A 19,775-nucleotide genomic window follows, 5' to 3' on the forward strand; every position below is an offset into this window, starting at 1 on the left:
GATGTTGCCTAGTTAGTTTGCAAGTAAACATTTAAACCTGGTTAAAATTGACTACACCTCCTAAAATTTACCTTTTTTTTAACCTTGTAATTGATTCTGTTCATACTTAGCTAGCCACACACACACACACACAGATACACACACACACACAGATACACACACCAATATATTAAGCTTTTAAAGTGGGCACTCTAGTAAAAAAAAACTAAGATTGTTTTCAGTGATTATTTTACTTTTTTGAGATACATGGCCAAGTTGTAATTTATCCTGACTGAAAAAAGAAAACTCTGGGCAAAGACTAAAGAAGGCCAATTGTCAAGAAAGACCTAAAATGAGATTAGACTTAGCTAAATCAACTCCACAGGGGTTTACAGTGGAATTTCAGAGATTATCTTGGGGAAGTCTGGAGAAAAGACCATTTTACTTAGACCTTTCTGTTTTTCATGGTGCTGTGCAAGAGAAAAGGCTTCTTCAGAAACACTCATCTCTACTGGAGTCAACAGAAATAAAACAAAATTTTTCAGCTGTAGCTCTAACACAGTGTACATTAAGAAAAAAAAAATATATATATATATTTTTAAGCCCACACTTTAGCTGAGGTGAAACTTTTATTATGACTATAATTTATCTGTAGGATCCTGTACTTGTGGACTCTGGAGTCAGATTGCCTGGGTTCAGATTTCAGCTCTGCCTCTGGCTGACCAGTGGCAACCAAACAACAGCACAGTGTTGTGGGGTAACTGGCATAAGCCACGTGAAGTGCTTAACATAGTGGCTGCTTTCATCATCACCACCACCACCATCGCCGCCACATTAAGAATATCGTTTTATTTTTACTTTATTCTATTTTACTGTTTAGTGAGGAGCTCTCGAAAATAGAGACTGGAGGATACAACATTGTAACGAGTTCCTTTTTAATCAGATTAAGGACGGACTTTGACTGTGTTAATGACCAGGAATTTGAATCATATTTCCCTTATACCAAGCCCCTGGCTGTAACATAATATTTAACTACATCATAGTATAAAAGGTACGTAATCCATGAAAACCTAGGATATTGGAGAACTGAGGGGACTGATAGAAGCATGTATTAAAATTTTGTGCCTTGGGGGCTTCCCGGGTGGCGCAGTGGTTGGGGGTCCGCCTGCCGATGCAGGGGACGCGGGTTCGTGCCCCGGTCTGGGAGGATCCCACGTGCCGCGGAGCGGCTGGGCCCGTGAGCCATGGCCGCTGAGCCTGCGCGTCCAGAGCCTGTGCTCCGCGGCGGGAGAGGCCCCAACAGAGAGAGGCCCGCGTACCGCAAAAAAAAAAAAAAAAAAAAATTTTGTGCCTTGATGCTGCTTTGGATGTTAACCTCTGTGCCAAGAAAGCATTACCTGCTGTATTGTTGAGTAAAGTGTAAAAATAACACTGCCTAGCATTTTGTAGAGCCGTTTATAGTTTACAAAGTCTTCTCCACGCTTTGATTCTCACAAATCAACCTGCAATACAGTGTTCTTTCTATTTTCTGTAGTAGACTATTATCTTGAATTTATTACTGGATAACTAGAAGCACTATATTAGAATCCTGTAATAGATTCCTAGGACAGGGTTACAAAGGTACCCAGAGTATTGTTCAAAATAACCTGGCTTATTTACTAAAGGTATCTAGATTCCTATTCTTTTTTAAAAAGTATTTATTTATTTATTTATTTATTTTTGGCTGCGTTGGGTCTTTGTTTCTGCACGGGGGCTTTCTCTAGTTTGCGGCGAGAGGGGGCTACTCTTTGTTGCGGTGCGCGGGCTTCTCACTGTGGTGGCTTCTCTTGTGGAGCACGAGCTCTAGGGGTGCGGGCTTCAGTAGTTGTGGCGCACGGGCTTAGTTGCTCCACGGCATGTGGGATCTTCCCGGACCAGGGCTCAAACCCGTGTCCCTTGCATTGGCAGGCAGGTTCTTAACCACTGCGCCACCAGGGAAGTCCCGTCCTATTTTAATAACATTCTTTTAGAATATCAGTTAGTAGATGGTTTGTCTTATTATCTGTTTATTTCCTCATTAATTTTTTTGACGGAACTTGATTTGTTTATATTTCTATTAAGAGATGATGCAGAACTGTGTAGGGATTTTATATACTGCTTTAGCTAGTGCACTGAAGTATTTTTAAGTTTTTGGAATGTTAGTAATCAATGTTTGGTGTTTTGTTTAAAATGAAAATGTACTAGTAACAATAACAAGAAAACCTGAGGAAATTGTCAGGGAACAATCTCCATAAGCATAAAACTGGTAGGCCCAAAGACTTTCGTGGGTGAGTTATCTTAAACTTTAGTGAATCATTTAAACAGTTTCAGTTCAGAGAGAGAAGTTCCCTAATTCATTTTTACAGAGCCAATATAACACTGATGCCAAAAACTGGCACAGTATATGCATACACACATGAACAATAGGCTAATTTCAAGATGGATATTTTGTTTAACTATATGAGGTAATATTTATTGTCTCTTAGCTTTACCAAGTCCTGTAGGTGATGTGCATTCTCTCAATCCTCACAATAAACCCTGGTACAGTATGGCAGCTGTTTTCCCCACTTTATGAATACGGGAAGTCTTTGTAAAGAGGAATCTCGAGAGGTTTGAATGAAGGAATGAGTATTGCCCAGAAACACAACTGTAAAGTGGCAGCACCTGCATTGGAGTTGAGTCTTGGACTTGAGAAAGTCCAAAATCTTAACCATTATGCTAGGAGAGATATAAGAGATAAAAGGAACTTTGAATGAAAGAGAGAATCTGGAAGAATATTAAGTAAATAGCCTTTTATAGGGATTACAATTGTGATAAATACAATAGGATTTTTATTTTCTCCCCAATACATTTACATATTAAAATTTTTTTAAATTAGATTCATGTACTACACTTTCAGTCAGGAAAACTGTTTATAAGTTAGACCAGTGTGTTGGGTAATGTGCACTGCAGCTCCTTAAGACTTTTCTGCCTGATTGCTAAAACTGCTTTTCATTTTCTTTTAAAATAAGACTAGAAGGGATAAGCTCCTATAAAGAGAGCTTGAGTCAGTCAACAGAAGTATTCTCATTTGCAGATAATGAAGCTGTTTTAATGACAGATTTTCAAAGTATGCCAGGAATCTGGCTGTGAAGAATCCTTCACAAGAACTTAGTGCTGAGTCCCAGAGACCAGCTATACAATCCTGGCTTGTTTTATATAATACATTAATTCCTGAAATCATTTAAAATGCACTTTGGAAATTGGTGACAGTGGTAGCTATTGGGGATGGGGAACTGTATAGAAAGGGGGACAGTAATGTTTTATACTCTTGGAATATAAATATGTTCATATATAAATCTATTCCCCAAAATAATTTTTTAAAAATGTACCACGGGAACTTGTATGAAGGATTTTAATTTTGACTAATTTCGTTCACCAGTCACCCTAATTTTGTGTGTGTATATCCACCTAGGTGTGCTGGGTCTAGAGATTTTCTTTAATATTATTATGGCTCGTAGGAGGGGGTGAAGGAAGACCATCCTAGTGTTTGATCTGGTCCCAGTCTCCTCCCCCAACTGCTCTGCTTTCACTTCTGCCTGAGAATAGTGCTCAGAGCTGAGAGAACTAGAGTATAGTGAGTTGAAGGTATTTTCAGGTTCTTTTTCTGCCATCATATGGACCTCTGCTTTTTAAGCTTGAAGTATAGCATAAACACAAAGATGCACAAATCATAAGTGTACAGTTTGATGAATTTTCGCAAAGTGAACACACATATGTATCCAGCTTTTGCTTTTAGTTGGAGCTAAATGGTTGTTGCTGGGAGTAAATGGTTATGTTTCATGCACCAGTTTTCTGACAGGACTCTTCTTACTAAAAACAAAATAAAAGGGACTTCCCATGCGGTCCAGTGGTTAAGACTCCATGCTTCCAATGCGGAGGGCCTGGGTTCGATCCCTGGTCAGGGAAGTAAGATCCCGCATGCCAAGTGGTGAAGCCAAATTAAAAAACAACACAAGGGCTTCCCTGGTGGTGCAGTGGTTGAGAGTCCACCTACCGATGCAGGGGACACAGGTTCGTGCCCTGGTCCGGGAAGATCCCACATGCCACGGAGCGGATAGGCCCATGAGCCATGGCCGCTAGGCCTGCGTGTCCGGAGCCTGTGCTCCGCAATGGGAGAAGCCACATCAGTGAGAGGCCCACGTACCGCCAAAAAAAAAAAAAAAAAAACCACAAAACAAAAAACCATGCCTGTCAATGTAAGATTGTAGTAAGCCATGTCCTGCCCCCCCCGCTTTATTACATATAACTGTTTAAGGTGTGTACAATGTGATGATGTGATTTGTGCGTTTGTATATATGTATATATAGTAAGTTAAGTTTTAAGAGTGTTTATTTTTATCTAAGTCAAATATTGAAGGATTTTGATCATCAAAAAAATTCATTGAATGCTTGCTCTATGCCATGCAGTATAAGTGATGTATTTACATGTTATTGAATTTTTACAACAGCTCTAGAAGATATTATTATTCGTATTTTAGATGGGCACAAAAACTAAATCCTAGAGAGACTGAATAATTTGCCTGAGTTCAAGCACCCAGGGCATGGTGTACAGTCTGGCCTTAAATAGGGTCATTATGACTCAAGGGCCTGAGTAGTTACTGTTATATCCTGTTTTCGCCATGTGTATTTCTGGTGCATTTGCTGCATGGTAAATATTGTCAGATTGCTTCCTGATAGAGTAAGGGGTCGGGTTTTTGTTTTTTAAATCAAAGGTGGAGGAAGTCATTTCAAAGCAGTGTCTTCATAGGATGAGGCTTCGGGACAGCATTCTGATCGGAAGAGAGGGCACAAGATAAATTTTTACAAGTGCGCTGTGCTTAGTTGGCATGTTTTAGTTTGCATGTTTGCAAGATACTGAAGGTATCTCCTGTACCCAACTCCTGGTATCGCCTTGACCGCCTTGACCGGAGGCAGAGAGATGGTATAAACTACTGGAAAGGTGCTCATTTAGCATCTTATCTTTAAAGAGGATTATCTCCATTGGGGAATTTTTTCTTTTCTTTTTTCTTTTAGCCGCGCCTGCTGTAGGGCATGCAGGATTTTAGTTCCCCAACCAGGAGACCAGGAATCGAACCCGGCCCCCTGCAGTGGAAGCACGGAGTCTTAACCACTGGACCACCAGGGAAGTCCCTCCATTGGGGAAATTTTTAAAGACTGTTTTTAACCAGCTTTTTGTTTAGGAAAACATTTGATAGATACTTCATTTTAAGCTGTTTCGTAGGGGATGGGCAGGATGTTTCACAACAGCGTGGACCAGATTGAGCTCTGCTATTGGAAAAGCTTGGCAAACAAGTTATTTGAAAGTTCTTTTGCTTTTTTATATCCAAAAACTTGTTGAATAAACTTACTTAATAGAGTTGGAATAATGATCCATAGTTTCTTAAGTATCTGCCTAGGGCTTTGGGTCATGATATACTGAGGAAACAAGCAAGCCTACTCAGGGTAGTAACATATTGTACTGCTTACAGATTGGTCACTTTCCTTCTCTTTTAACTTGATGGTGTTTCCACATATATCATCAGCCACAAATGGCAACTACATAGTGGACAATGTTGAAATTTGGGGAATTGTTTCTCTTTCCTGCTAACACTTGGTTTGATTTTTATTACTGCTGCTAAAAAAAAATTGTTAATATTCCTTTCATCACATGTCATAAATTTACCTGAAATTAATAGAAAGGGAAACCGGTATACATATTTTTCTGTCCAGAGCTGTTAACACCTTCACTAAAGTTACAAAACAGTCAAAAATCAGTTTTTCACTACAGTTTAATTTGCTATGGAAGTAGCGGCTTTAATAACTCTGATCTTTAACAGATTTTAATTCTAAGAAGCATTCCCTCTCTCTTCTCACCTATCATTTGTGATTTAGTTTAGTTCTATTCCAAAAACAAATGGGAAAATAATCTGCAAGTGCCAAATAGCAGAAGATCTCGTAACATAATAATATAACTGTTTGTCTCTTTGGATTACCAGTATCTCAGACATTGGCATAAATAATCAGAGTTGACTCAATTTAGGGAATGCAGTTTAGAATCTTGTAATTCTTTAGAGCAGTGGTTCTGACCCCTTCATACTCATTAGAATCACCTGAGGAGCTTTAATAACATGCTCTGGTTACATCCTTAGATATTCTGATTTGTTTGATCCCATATAGGGTCAGGTACTGATATTTTTAGATGTTTCCCAGTATATAGTCAGGGTTGATGACCACTGGTAGTTTACTGAGATTCCCTGATTTACTGAAGAGGCGATGCTTATTTAATCTAATTATTTAAATGAAGAGTGGGTTTAGAGCTGATTTAGAAGATTTGGAGAAAAAAAATTTTTTTAAGTAGCCAGCCAAATGAAATGTAATATTTTTGTTCGGGCATCAATGAAGTGTTGACTCCCTCATTTCTTAAAAGGAGGTAACAGATCTTATTGCTAACTGTTAGAAATGTGGCCATTTTATGACTAGCTCTGACCTTCCTGAAACTCTGTTTTTAAATAAATCTTGGGAAGGAGTCTGGTCAAAATGATATAGAAAAACTAGGTGGATAAAGTTTGATGGTCTTCAGCAAAGAAACTTGAAGAATAATGTCTAACCTTAATTTATGAATAGTAACAAGAATATATATATATATATATATATATATATATATATATACACATATATATATATATCTTTACTGCCTTAAGCTATTGAGGTTATTTAGGGTAAAGGGAGCTGGTTGTCAAATGAGAGCTTTAAAGCTAAATAAAATGGAGTCCTGTTATGGGCTGAATTGCCCTTCACCCCCCAAATACATATGTTGCAATCCTAACCCCTGATATCTCAGAATGTGACCTTATTTGGAAATAGGGTCATTGTGGATGTAGTTAGTTAACATGAGGTTATACTGGAATAGGGTAGGCCACTAATCCAGTATGGTTAGTGTCTTTATAAGAAGAGAAAACTTGGACACACACATATACAGGGAGAACACCACCATGTGAACATGATGAGGGCCATTTACAAGCCAAGGAGAGAGGCCTGGAGCAGATCCTTCCCTCAAAGCCCTCAGAAGGAACCAACCCTGCTGACACCTTGATTTCAGACATGTAGCCTCTAGAATTGACAGACAATACGTGCCTGTTGTTTTAGCCACCTAACCTGTGGTGCTTTGTTACAGCAGCTCTAGCAAACGAATACAAGTCCCAATGTTTTATTTATTAAAAAAAATTTAAATCTACGAAAATTCAGCATTTGAAATTTGCCAGTTTTTTCATTTAAGAGACTAGGGTCCATTTCTTTATATGGAATGTCAGAATGTGTGGTTATGAAGTTTTTAGGTTCCTGATGATTCAGTCACTAGTCAGTCAGTTTATAAGGCAGGAGTTTACCATGAGCCCAGATCAGCAGCTGGAGTTTCTGGAGCGTGTGTTTTCCTTCTGTTTATGGTAATAGAGAGAGAGATTCTTTCCAGTCACCTGAGAGGGGTTTCCTAGATCTATTTTGTATATACAGGTTCAGGCTTGTTACCTAAGATTCAGAGTTGGTCTGTTCATTGTATGTGAATTAATAGCACCCTGGAGAAATTAGAGATGAACAACTTTGAATATATATCTCAGTGGACTAGAGAAGAGTGGCTTATGTTTTTCATGAGAGGAGCAAATATCTAGAAGGAGAAGACAGTATGGCTAAATTGGGAGTGATCCTGGGAAGTCCCTGGGGACCAAGAGGGACTGGCTGTGCCTTCAAGATAGTTTATAACAGATTTGGATCGGAGAAGCCCTGAAAAAAGATAATATTGAAAGTCATACCGCAAACACAGCTCCTTGCCTATTCTGGTTTTCTAAACAGGGCTAAGTAAATATGCCAAAAAAACAAAAACAAAAACCAATCCCAAAACAAAATGGGACCATGTTTAAGGCTGGTTATAATAGGGAATAGGTAAAGAACATGGACTCTGGAGTCAATTTAAGAGTCTTCCGGGGACTTCCCTGGTGGTGCAGTGGTTAGGACTCCGAGCTCCCAATGCAGGGGGCCTGGGTTCGATCCCTGGTCCGGGAACTAGATCCCACACACATGCTGCAACTAAGAGTTCACATGCCACAACTAAGGAGCCGGCAAGCTGCAACTGAGGAGCCCACATACCACAACTAAGGAGCCGGCAAGCTACAACTAAGGAGCCTGCCTGCTGCAACTAAGACCCAATGCAACCAAATAAATAATAAATAAATATTTTTTTAAAGAGTCTTCCACTTACAGTAAATTATTTCCTTTCTCCTTGAGACTTCATTTTCCCATGTATAAAACAGATAATCTTGTGTGTCTCCTTAATTGGATTTTGTGATGATGAAATAAAGTGGTAATCCATGTGAAGCAATGAGCAAAATGCCTGGTGCTGATAATATTAGCTAACAGCAGTAGCAAAGCCAGAAGGTATGTGACCACTTGTGCATGCGACTCCCTCCCCCTGGTTCAGTCCATAAGAATGAGTAATCTCTTCTACTGTAATGTTATCAACAGGCAGTTTTCAAATCCATACCTTTAAGATACATCTTCAAACCTGGAAGTGCCCTTGGGATCAACTGCTGCTCTTCTTTCATTTAAAGTGAGGAAGATAAGATCGTGGTAGTAGGATTGGAGAAGGCCTTGGGTCTCCTGGTTCACAGTCTTTCTTCTTTACCTACAGGCTGCCACTCTCTAAATCACACAACCACATGTCCCTTTTCATTCTTAAGTAACCTTTTGCTTCTGTGGAAACTAATTTTTCTCTCTACTTTTTGTGTGTTTGAAATTTGTCTTAAAACAGTTTTTAAATTATTTTAAAATTTGAACTGGAATTAAAAATGATTGTTTAACGCAAATTAGAATATGCTTGATTATACACAGACTGCCTCTGTTAGGGAACAAAGAAATTGGCAACAGTGGTTGCTTCTGGAGAGGGGCACTGAGGTAGATGTAGCATTGATTATAGTGGTATATGACAGGGTGTTCTAACACCTGTACATCTGGAGACTATAGCGTCATCAGCTCCAATCCAGTTACAGAGTAAGAGAATAGGACAAGGCAGAAAGTAGTAACACGTATCTGTAGTTCTTTGAAACTTGGGAACTTTATAGATTCTGAAAAAATTTTGGAGATATCCCTTGTAATAGCCACACTCTAAACACTCACTACCCAAACTTAAGGAGCCAAATAGATGTGGGTAGGGAGAAATACTTGGCTTTCATTTGAGGGCTTCTCCTGTGAATTGCGTCGACCTGCCTCTGTCTCTGACTTAGTGGTGATCTTGGGTAAATTTCTTAATGTAATTCTTTATCTGCCAGTGGATAGAAATGATAAGCCCTGTCCTTACCTGGTACATGGAGTTGTTGTGGCTTAAAATGAAATCATGAGAATTAACTCTGGGCTCAGCCTTGTCAGAAGACGAGGAGCTTAAGTTTAGCTCTTAGGAGAGAAGAGGAGAAGTGCTGTTAACAAGCATGTGCTCATGCTAAGTTGGGTTGCATGTGCAGCATTCACTCTCAAAGAAGAGAAGGGCAAGGCAATGACTATACTGTGGCTACTCTGTATGACACTCTCTCTAGTGCCTCCCTGTGTGTGTTTTACATTGTAATGTTTGAGCCTCTTTCTGTTTTAAAACGTATGATTTGGAGAGCCAGTTCCTTCTGACTAATTTCCTCTTTTCTGAAATAGGAAGAAACATTTTAAAATAAAGCAATCCAAATATGTTTTAGTATTAATGTTATCTATAAATTTCAGAACATAACATTCTTGAAGGCACAGATAGTATCTGTTTAGTACCTATGATACCATATATTTAATTTAGGTAATTAAATTCTTATGTAAGAAGTAATATTTAACTTCTGTGCACTGCTACAAACATTACTTTTAAAAGATTGAGGCTGCTTAGTTATAATGAAATCATAAATAATATTTTCAATATATATATATTTTAAGAAACAGGATATTTACATGAGCTATCTTCCCATAAGATACTTATTAATTACGAAAGGAAAAATAGTAACTTTATGGTAGAGAAGCCTGGTAGACCCCACCCTAACTGAATGATCAAAGTTAATATCACTAGTAATGGGACAAAAAGGTTTTTTTGACCTCCTGATAAGATGTATTTGAAAGGACACAAGATTACTTTTTTTTATTCTAGCCAAAAATGCAGACTGAATCTAATGATGAGTTAATATCACAAAAACCCAAATTGGGGGACATTTTATGGAAGAAATGGCCTGTATTCTTCCAAAGTGTCAAGATCATGAAAGACAAAGAAAAACTGAGAAACTGCTCCAGATTAAAGGAGAAGAAATTGTTCTAGATTAAAGGAGTTGTCATGAAGAAACATGATATTTACTAAATGAAACTTAGGATCCTGATCTCAATTTTTTTTCCCATTAAAAAAAAAAAGACATTAATGAGATGGAGAAATTTGAATAAGGTCTATAGATTAAATAATAGGACTGTATCAATGTTACTTTCCTGGTTTTGATAATTGTGCTGTCTTTGTATAAGATAATGGTCATATATTTAGAAAATATATACTTAAATATTTAGGGTTAAAGGAGCAATATGTCTACCACTTTCAAATAAGTCAGAAAAACTATAGATATAGAAATGATAATATAGAAAGAGGATGATAGACATGATTAAGGGTTAAAATTTGGGGAATGTGGATGAAGGTTGTAGGAGAATTCTTTGTACTACTTTTACAACTTTTTAAAGTCTGAAGTTTTTAAATTTTTAAAGTAAAAGAGAAATGTAATGATGTCTTAATCGATTTTTTTTTCATCAATAGACTGTTTAGTGTATAATAGTGGTTTAGGAGATGATGATTTGCAGAGAAATGTTACTATGAAAGTGTAACAAATGAACAGAACCCTTACCATATGACAAGTAGAGCAATATAAAACAAGTTAATAAATGTCAGCATTTTTACTATATTTAAAAAGTAATTCTTTTATAGCTAGCCCTTATTATATAGTATTATGATTCATGTATACTTAGGTACATTCAAAACATTTTTTTATTTGGCTTTCACTTTTAACATTGAACTTTTTCGTGACTAATTAACTGATTTTTGAGTAGGCTGTTAAAAATCCTCTCTTCCTCAGTTTCCTGATCTGTAAAATGAGATGGCTAGACTAGAGTTCTTCCAGTTCTCGACTTCCCTGATCTTATAACCAGATAGAAAGTGAAAGTTAATTTTCCCAACTGAATCAAAAGCAGTTAGTTGTTAAACACGGCCTGTGTGCCAAGTGACAGTGTAATATTTATTAAGCTCACAGATTTTTTTCTGTCAAAGAAACTTTTGCTGAGATTTTATTTAATTGTACATTTCATTTGTATCCACTTCTTATGCATTAATGATACTAGATTTTTTAATATAGTGAGCTTTAAAAACATACTTTTATGGAATTTCCCAATGAAAACTTGGCTGTTAAGACCCAAAATTGGTAATGAAAGCTTTATTTGGTCTTAGTAGATATATATTCTCTGTATCCTAGAAAGCTTGTCAATATACAAGTAGCTGATGATGTGAAAACTAAATTGTGTAAAATAATTTGGGTTGTATTTAACAAAAGCAAAACTTTGTTAATTATTTTTTTCCTTCACCCCTCCCAGCTTGGTGATCCAGCTATTTTTCCTGCCGTCATTGTGGAACACGTTCCTGGTGCTGATATTCTCAATAGCTATGCGGGTCTAGCCTGTGTGGAGGAGCCCAATGACATGATCACTGAGAGCTCCTTGGATGTCGCTGAAGAGGAAATCATCGACGAGGATGACGACGACATCACCCTTACAGGTGTGTGAGCCTCTGACAGCACCTTCCTTCAGCATAGTTTTAGTCAGTGGGTTAGCCCTGTGATTTGGGGGATATAAAAAGTTCTTGACTCGGTTTTGAGTAACTCTGTTACCGGCGGAAGCTAGAGCCCTGTGGGAAGAAGGAAATGACGTTTTCTTTCTCATCTGCCTGTGCTTCGTAGTGCTCACTTATCTCCTCCTGCTTCTTTCCTAAATAGACAGAGATGAACGTGACGAAATAGAAGGTGTGTAAGAGGAACCAAACCAACTCGGTTCACCAAGTTTTCACTGAGCACTGTTTGTGTGCCTAGCTCTGTACTCCTGAAAACGATGAGAGGTTGTTTGCAGGGCAAAAGATAGGAATATCCTTTTGTAACTGCTGCCGCAGGAAGCAAAATAGGAGGCCATGACCCAAATGTAGGATAAGGTGCCGAGGTTTAAAGATTTGTTCAGTCAGAACTAATAGGATATTTCACACTGAATGTAAGTGTTGAGGTGGTGCTTTTTTCCATCAGTTTTAGAAACTGGTGCATGCATTTGTAATTTTATACATTTACATTCATATATCTTGGCCAGAGATGTTGGAGGTGTTTGAGAAAGTTAATTACTTAGAAGCAAAGATTATTTGAATATTTACTCTTCTTTTTTTTTTTTTTTAAGTTTTATTTATTTATTTATTTATGGCCGCGTTGGGTCTTCGTTGCTGCGTGCTGGCTTTCTCACGAGTAGGGGCTACTCTTCGTTGTGGTGCGCGGGCTTCTCTTGTTGCGGAGCACAGGCTCTAGGTGCGCAGGCTTCAGTAGTTGTGGCACGCAGCCTCAGTAGTTGTGGCGTATGGGCTCAGTTGCTACACCGCATGTGGGATCTTCCCAGACCAGGGCTCGAACCCGTATCCCCTGCACTGGCAGGCAGATTTTTAACCACTGCGCCACCAGGGAAGCTCTGAATGTTTATTCTTAAATTAAAAACCAGAGATTAACATCAGTCACAGTATTATCAACTAAACCTGGACTTTATTCCACGCATTTCACACTAACATCCTTTTTCTATTCCAGGATCCTATCTTGAATCTCACACTGCAATTAGTTGGTAATTTTTCCTAGTCGCTTCCAGTCTATGACAGTTCCTCTGTCTTTCCTTGTCTCTCATGACCTTGATGCTTTTGAGGAGTACTGGTCAGACACTGTACAATGCCCCTCAATTTTGTTTCTGTGATATTTTCTCATGATTGGAATGAGATAATCCATTTTGGGCAAAAATACCTCCAAAATGGCATTGTCTTCTTATCATTGTATCATATTAACATAGTAGATTTTTTTAAAAAGTACGGATTTAATTCTCACAGCAGAAAAAGAAAACTTAAATTAGAGAGGTTAAATGACTTGCTTATGTCATGCACCCCGTGACTGAGTCATTGATAACGTTGATGAACAACACTTAGTTTTTGTACTGTCCTCTTATTTTTTTTTTTTGCTTTATAACAAATTTAATCAGTTATACATATACATATGTTCCCATATCCCCTCCCTTTTGCGTCTCCCTCCCACCCTCCCTATCCCACCCCTCCAGGCGGTCACAAAGCACCGAGCTGATCTCCCTGTGCTATGCGGCTGCTTCCCACTAGCTGTCCTCTTATTTTTTACAAAGCATGTTCTCATATATTCACATTTTTGTTCAGAGCAACCCAATGAAAGTTTTTGATAAATCTATACTTGTTTCTCGCTTATCAATAAGACAGTTGGATTAATCATATTAGAGGTTTCAACTCATCACTGACTGTGTACTTCATGTTTTGTATAACAGAATAACCACCACTATGCATGTGTGTGTTGTGTAGCTAATGGGGTTTTCGCCACAGTGTGTTCTGACCTACTTTCTTGATGCCTTAGGGTAAGGCTACACGCTTTGTGGGTTGGGAACCAGGGTCTCCCCTGAAGGAGTGTTTATTCCTGGTTTTAGTCACCAAGGAAGATATTGGTCCTCAAAGAAGAAATGGAGACTAGGAAAGCAGATCTTGGATCTTTAGGAGAAGGAATTATTTCTTCCTTCCAGTGCTTCACTCTCTTGGGCTTAGACTTGAAGATAGCTGATGACATGATGCAGACAAGCTCCTTCCTTCCTGGAAAACAGAACTGGTATGGAATGGATCCAGAAAATAAGCCACATCTTGAAAATCAGATTTGCTATTTGTGTGTTTCTTCTTTCTTGCCTTTCTTAACTTCCAACCCAAACCTTTGTTTAACTCTTCTGTACTTGTTCGAGTCATGTCATGAGAAATGAAAGGATCTTATAGCCCTCCTTAGTCCAGAGTGGGGGAGGGGAGAGTACTGCGCTTTTGAGAAACTACAGGGAAGATGGTGATGGGGATAGGACAGTTTATAAACTAATTATGAGACCTAGGTAGCACTTCAGATTATAAGAAATATTTTTAACATTTTTAGACATGATAACAGCATTGTGTTAGATTCTTTATCTTTTAGATACATATGCTCAAATACTTAGAGATAAAATACAGTGTCATGGATTCCTTCAGAGTAAGCCTGGGGGTCAGGGTGTGTGTGAGGGGACCTTGAGCAGTAAGTGGAGTATGGATGAAAAAAGATGGATTATGTTTTGATAATGATTGATGCTGAGAATGGATATGTGAGAATTCATTATACTGTGTCCTATAATTTTGATTCTGTTTAAAATTTTAAATAAAAAGATCAAACTATTTTTATGGACTTGAGAGTTATATTAGATGGCAGCTGTCATCGATAACCCCTGATTTCAAATTTTCATGTTCATCAGAACACTTTCATTTTTTTTTTTTTTTTTTTTTTGTGGTACGCGGGCCTCTCACTGCTCTCCCGTTGCGGAGCACAGGCTCCGGATGCGCAGCCCCTGCAGCCATGGCTCACGGGCTCAGCTGCTCCGCGGCATGTGGGATCCTCCCGGACCGGGGCACGAACCCGTGTCCCCTGCATCGGCAGGCGGACTCCCAACCACTGCACCACCAGGGAAGCCCAAACACTTTCATTTTTATCATTTATTTATCTCATATCAAGTTTGATATAAATTTTAACCTTTAAAATGTATAATGATAAAATACTATTTTTATCTGTTTATATGTTGGGGTTTTATATAACATTTCCTTTGAAACAAGGCTGTGCTATTAAAAATTTATGAAAAGCATTTGACTATGAGCTTTATCTATGTGGAGATCCTTCCATTACCAGTCTTGAGTCTAAAATTGAAATTATTAAAGGAGATGGACCCCTTTGGACCCCTCAGCCAGCTATCCGGGATCCAGCCCCACTCACAGGTGGGCCAACAGCAGCTTTTGGACACCCTGGACCCCACGGCTAGCCGTGTCAGGAACTGGCCCTGCCCACCAGCAGGCTGACACTAGATCTTGGGATCCTGAGCCCCACAACTACCCAATCTAGAACCTGGCTCTGCGCACTTGTCAGCCAGCACTAGCCCTGGGACCACCTGGGGTCCCTGGCAGCCTCTGCGCAAGGCAGGACCTGGCAAACAACTGGACCACAGGCCAGCCACACCTACCAGACCATCCACAATAGTTAGCCTATCACAACAGAAGGACCCACGCAGTCCACTAGGGAGTACCCCAGAACACGTAGCTCTGGTGACCAGAGGGGAGACCACTGCTGGGGTGCATAGGACGGCACCTACAGAAGACCACTTCTCCAAGGTCGGGAAATGTAACCAACCTACCAAATACATAGAAATAAAAAGAGCAAGTTAAATAAAATGAAGTGACAGAGGAATATCTCCCAAATGAAGGAAAAAGGTAAAACCCCAGAAGAACTAAGTGGAGATAGGCAGCCTGCCCTATAAAGAGTTCAAGATGATGATCGTAAACATGTTCAAGGAACTGTGAAGAATGGGTGCACAGAGCAAGAAGTTAGAAGTTTTTAATAAAGAGTTAGAAAATGTAAAGAACAACCAAACAGATGAAGAGTACAGTAACTGAAATGAAAAATACACTGGAAGGAATTAACAGTAGACTAAATGACAGAGGAACAGATCAGTGAGCTGGGAGTCAAGAGTAGTGGAGGGCCTCCCTGGTGGCGCAGTGGTTGAGAGTCCGCCTGCCGATGCAGGGGATACGGGTTCGTGCCCCGGTCTGGGAGGATCCCATATGCCGCGGAGCGGCTGGGCCCGTGAGCCATGGCCGCTGGGCTTGCGCATCCGGAGCCTGTGCTCCGCAACGGGAGAGGCCACAACAGTGAGAGGCCCGCATACCGCAAAAAGAAAAAAAAAAAAAAAAAAAAAAAAAAGAGTAGTGGAAATCACTGAAGTTGAACAGAAAAAGGAAAAAATTATAGAAAGAAATGAGACAGTTTAAGAGACCTCTCAGACAACATCAAGCGTGCTAGTATTTGCATTATAGGGGTTCCAGAGGAGAAGAGACAGAGAAAGGGGCAGAGAACATGTTTGAATACATAATAGCTGAAAACTTTCCTGACCTGGGAAAGGACACAGACATCCATGTCCAGGAAGCACAGAGAGTCCCAAACAGGATCAACCCAAAGAGGACCACAACAAGACACATTGTAATTAAAGTGGCAGAAATTAAAGAGAGAATTTTAAAAGCAGCAAGGGAAAAGCAACAAGTTACATACAAAGGAACTCCCATAAGGCTATGAGCTGACTTTTTAGCAGAAACTCTGCAGGCCAGAAGGGAGTGGCTCAATATATTTAAAGTGGTGAAAGGGGAGAACCTACAACCAAGAATGCTCTACCCAGCAAGGCTTTCATTCAGGTTTGATGGAGAGATCAAGTTTTACAGACAAGCAAAAGTTAAAAGAGTTCAGCACCAACAAACCAGCTTTACAAGAAATGATAAAGGGATTTCTCTAACCAAAAAAGGTCACAACAAGAAATATGAAAATTATGAAAGGAAAAATCTCATTGGTAAAGGCAAATATACGGTAAAGGGAGTAAATCAGCCATGTATAAAGCTAGTAGGAAGGTTAAAAGACAAACATCATAAAACCATCTGTATTCACAATGAGTAGTTAAGGGATACACAAAACAGAAAGACGTAAAACATGATGTCAGAAATAGTAAATGTGGAGTTGGGGAGTAAAAATGCAGGGTTAAAATGCGTTTGAAATTAAGTGATCAACAACTTAATATGTATATTGCTATATACAGTGTGGAGAATACAGTAAATAACTAGGTAATATCTTTGTAGGATGATGTGTCTTAACTAGACATATTGTGGTGATCATTTTGATATGTATAGCAATACCACATCACTATGTTGAGGAACTAACAGTGGTGTAGGTCAGGTGTACTTCGAAAACAAATAAACAGACTCATAGAAAATGAGATCAGATTTGTGGTTACCAGAGGCAGGGGTGGGGGGAATGGGAATTGGACCAAGGTGGTCAAAAGGTACAAACATCCAGTTAGAAGATAAAAAAGTACTAGGGATATAATGTACAATATGATAAATATAATTAACACTGCTATATGTTATATATAAAAGTTGTTAAAAGAGTAATTCCTCAGTTCTTATCACAAGAAAAATTTTTTTGTGTTTCTTTAATTTTGTATCTATGAGATGATGGGTGTTCACTAAACTTATTGTGATAATCATTTCACGATGTACATAAGTCAGATCATGCTGTACACCTTAAACTTACACAATGCTGTATGTCAGTTATAATCTCAATAAAATTGGAAGGAAAAAAGGCTTATGGGTTTTATTGTTGCTTACAAGAAATTTTTGTAATCCATTTAATGAAGGGCAAACATTTTCTTTATATTTTTAAAAGCTTAGTTGTACTTTTTTTTGGTTTTCATTCCTGTTTCACGTAGGAGCCACCAATTTATTTTGTATTTCCTGACCTAAGCACTGAAGCTAAGTGGAATAAACAAAGTTTTACAAATTAGATTACTGATATTAACCACATTTAACTTGCCTTACGTTTTTGAAATTCAGAAGGTAGCATGATTTCTATATGTAGTTGTGGAATGATTTCTAGTGTATATGAAGTTTAAAAAGCAAGGGTCAGTACAGCATGAATGGTTACCTATTATTTAAGATAGGGGAAAGAATATAAATGATATGTATGTGTTTGCTTACATTTAAAAATAGAAAGATATGGGTTTCCCTGGTGGCACGGTGGTTAAGAATCCGCCTGCCAATGCAGGAGACACGGGTTCGAGCGCTGGTCTGGGAAGATCCCACATGCCGCGGAGCACCTAAGCCTGTGTGCCACAACTACTGAGCCTGTGCTCTAGAGCCCGTGAGCCACAACTACTGAGCCCGCATGCTGCAACTACTGAAACCCACGTGCCTAGAGCCCGTGCTCCGCAGCAAGAGAAGCCACAGCAATGAGAAGCCCGCACACCACAGCAACAAGTAGCCCCTGCTCTCCACAACTAGAGAAAGCCCGCGCCCAGCAATGAAGACCCAACACAGCCAAAAATAAATAAAATAAATAGATTTTATAATAGATAAAACCAAAAGCTAATAAAAATCTTTCAAACTTAGTGGTCACTTTTTTTTTCTTAAATACTTATTTACTTATTTATTTATTTGGCTGCGCCGGGTCTTAGTTGCGGTACGAAGGATCTTTTAGTTGTAGCATGCGGGATCTTTATTTGTGGCATGCGGGCTCTTAGTTGGGGCATGCAGGATCTAGTTCCCCGACCAGGGGTTGAACCTCGGCCCCCTGCACTGGGAGCATAGCGTTGTAACCCCTGGACTACCAGGGAAGTCCCTGTGGTCACTTTTGAAAGATCCCATTTATTATTCTGAAAATCAGTAAATAACGGAAAAAGAACCAAGTGTTTAATTTGCCCTTATTGTGTGAACCATGGCTCAGGGTAACCAGATAGTTTATGACAAAGTTCTTCCTTATAGAGAATTCTAGCTGATAAATGCTAGAGGAATGATAAGGTTAGAATTATAACCATTTTGAAATCCCTAATGAAATAGTGCATCTAGGTAACTATCATCAGTAACTTCTAAAGCCATTAGGTAAAAGGCTGATGGAGAATTTTATGCTGGATAGATCAGGCTGGTAACACCTGAACCTGCTTCTCAATCCTCGCAGTACTGAAGGAAGATCTACCTACCTTCAAAAGGCCCAGTGAATCACACAGCATCACCTTTGAAGTATTCTTGCCAAAGAATTGAATGCAAATCGAACCAATCTTCTAGATGTAACTACCAGTTTACAGGAAATACACAGGGGGAGGGATTTGGTAAGTGACACCACAGATATATAACCAGCAAAATTTAGAATGTGGGAAACTACAAACAGATGATGCCGTTTCTCCTAAGATAAACAACAAAAATGGAAAAAACCCAAATACTAAGGAAGGGACGTGCCACCAAATGTAATGCATGAACTTTGTTTGAAATCTGGTTAACAAACCAACTTTTTCAGATTTAAAAAAATCTGAGACAGAAATTTCAATATTAATTGGATATCTGATTTAAAGAGAGTGATTTTTAAAAGATGTGATCATGGTATTGTCTATATACTGTAATATTTACAATTGAATGATAGGCTCTCTGGGGTTCACTTTGAAATAATCCCGTATCTGTGTTGGGCCAGGGAGTATAGATTAAGGAAGATTGACTGTTAAGTATTGAAGCTGGGCCCTTGATACATTCAGTTCATTATAAATATGATTTCCTATGTGTTTGTATATGTTTGAAATTTTTCATTATACAAAGCTTGACAAAGAAGTGATTTGAAATTCTCATTGTATTTTCTTAATTGATAGGCAACTGAATAGTTATACATACTAACTTTATCATTTTCATCAACCCAGTAGACTTTAAAATATTTATAAAACTTATTTATATAAATGAACATTTAGAGTTATATAAATGTTTAGAAGATGGTAATTAATTATGGAGTTATCTGTGCCTTACTTGCCTGATTTTTTCAAAAATTTAGTTTTAGGAGGATATTTTCT

General features: G+C 38.6%; 1 protein-coding gene across 5 annotated transcripts in view; it reads left to right on the forward strand.

The window, feature by feature from the left end:
• ELF1 (E74 like ETS transcription factor 1) overlaps positions 1 to 19,775 on the forward strand; it is a 106,405-nt gene that overhangs the window by 62,516 nt on the left and 24,114 nt on the right. For all 5 annotated transcript variants that reach the window (XM_082602450.1, XM_082602449.1, XM_082602453.1 and 2 more), the window contains exon 3: positions 11,646 to 11,826. In XM_082602450.1, the coding sequence (XP_082458576.1) occupies positions 11,646 to 11,826 (181 nt within the window). The remainder of the gene's footprint in view (positions 1 to 11,645; positions 11,827 to 19,775) is intronic.

Source organism: Mesoplodon mirus, assembly GCF_964341445.2.
Source record: "Mesoplodon mirus genome assembly, chromosome: 17".
Lineage (NCBI taxonomy): Eukaryota > Metazoa > Chordata > Mammalia > Artiodactyla > Ziphiidae > Mesoplodon > Mesoplodon mirus.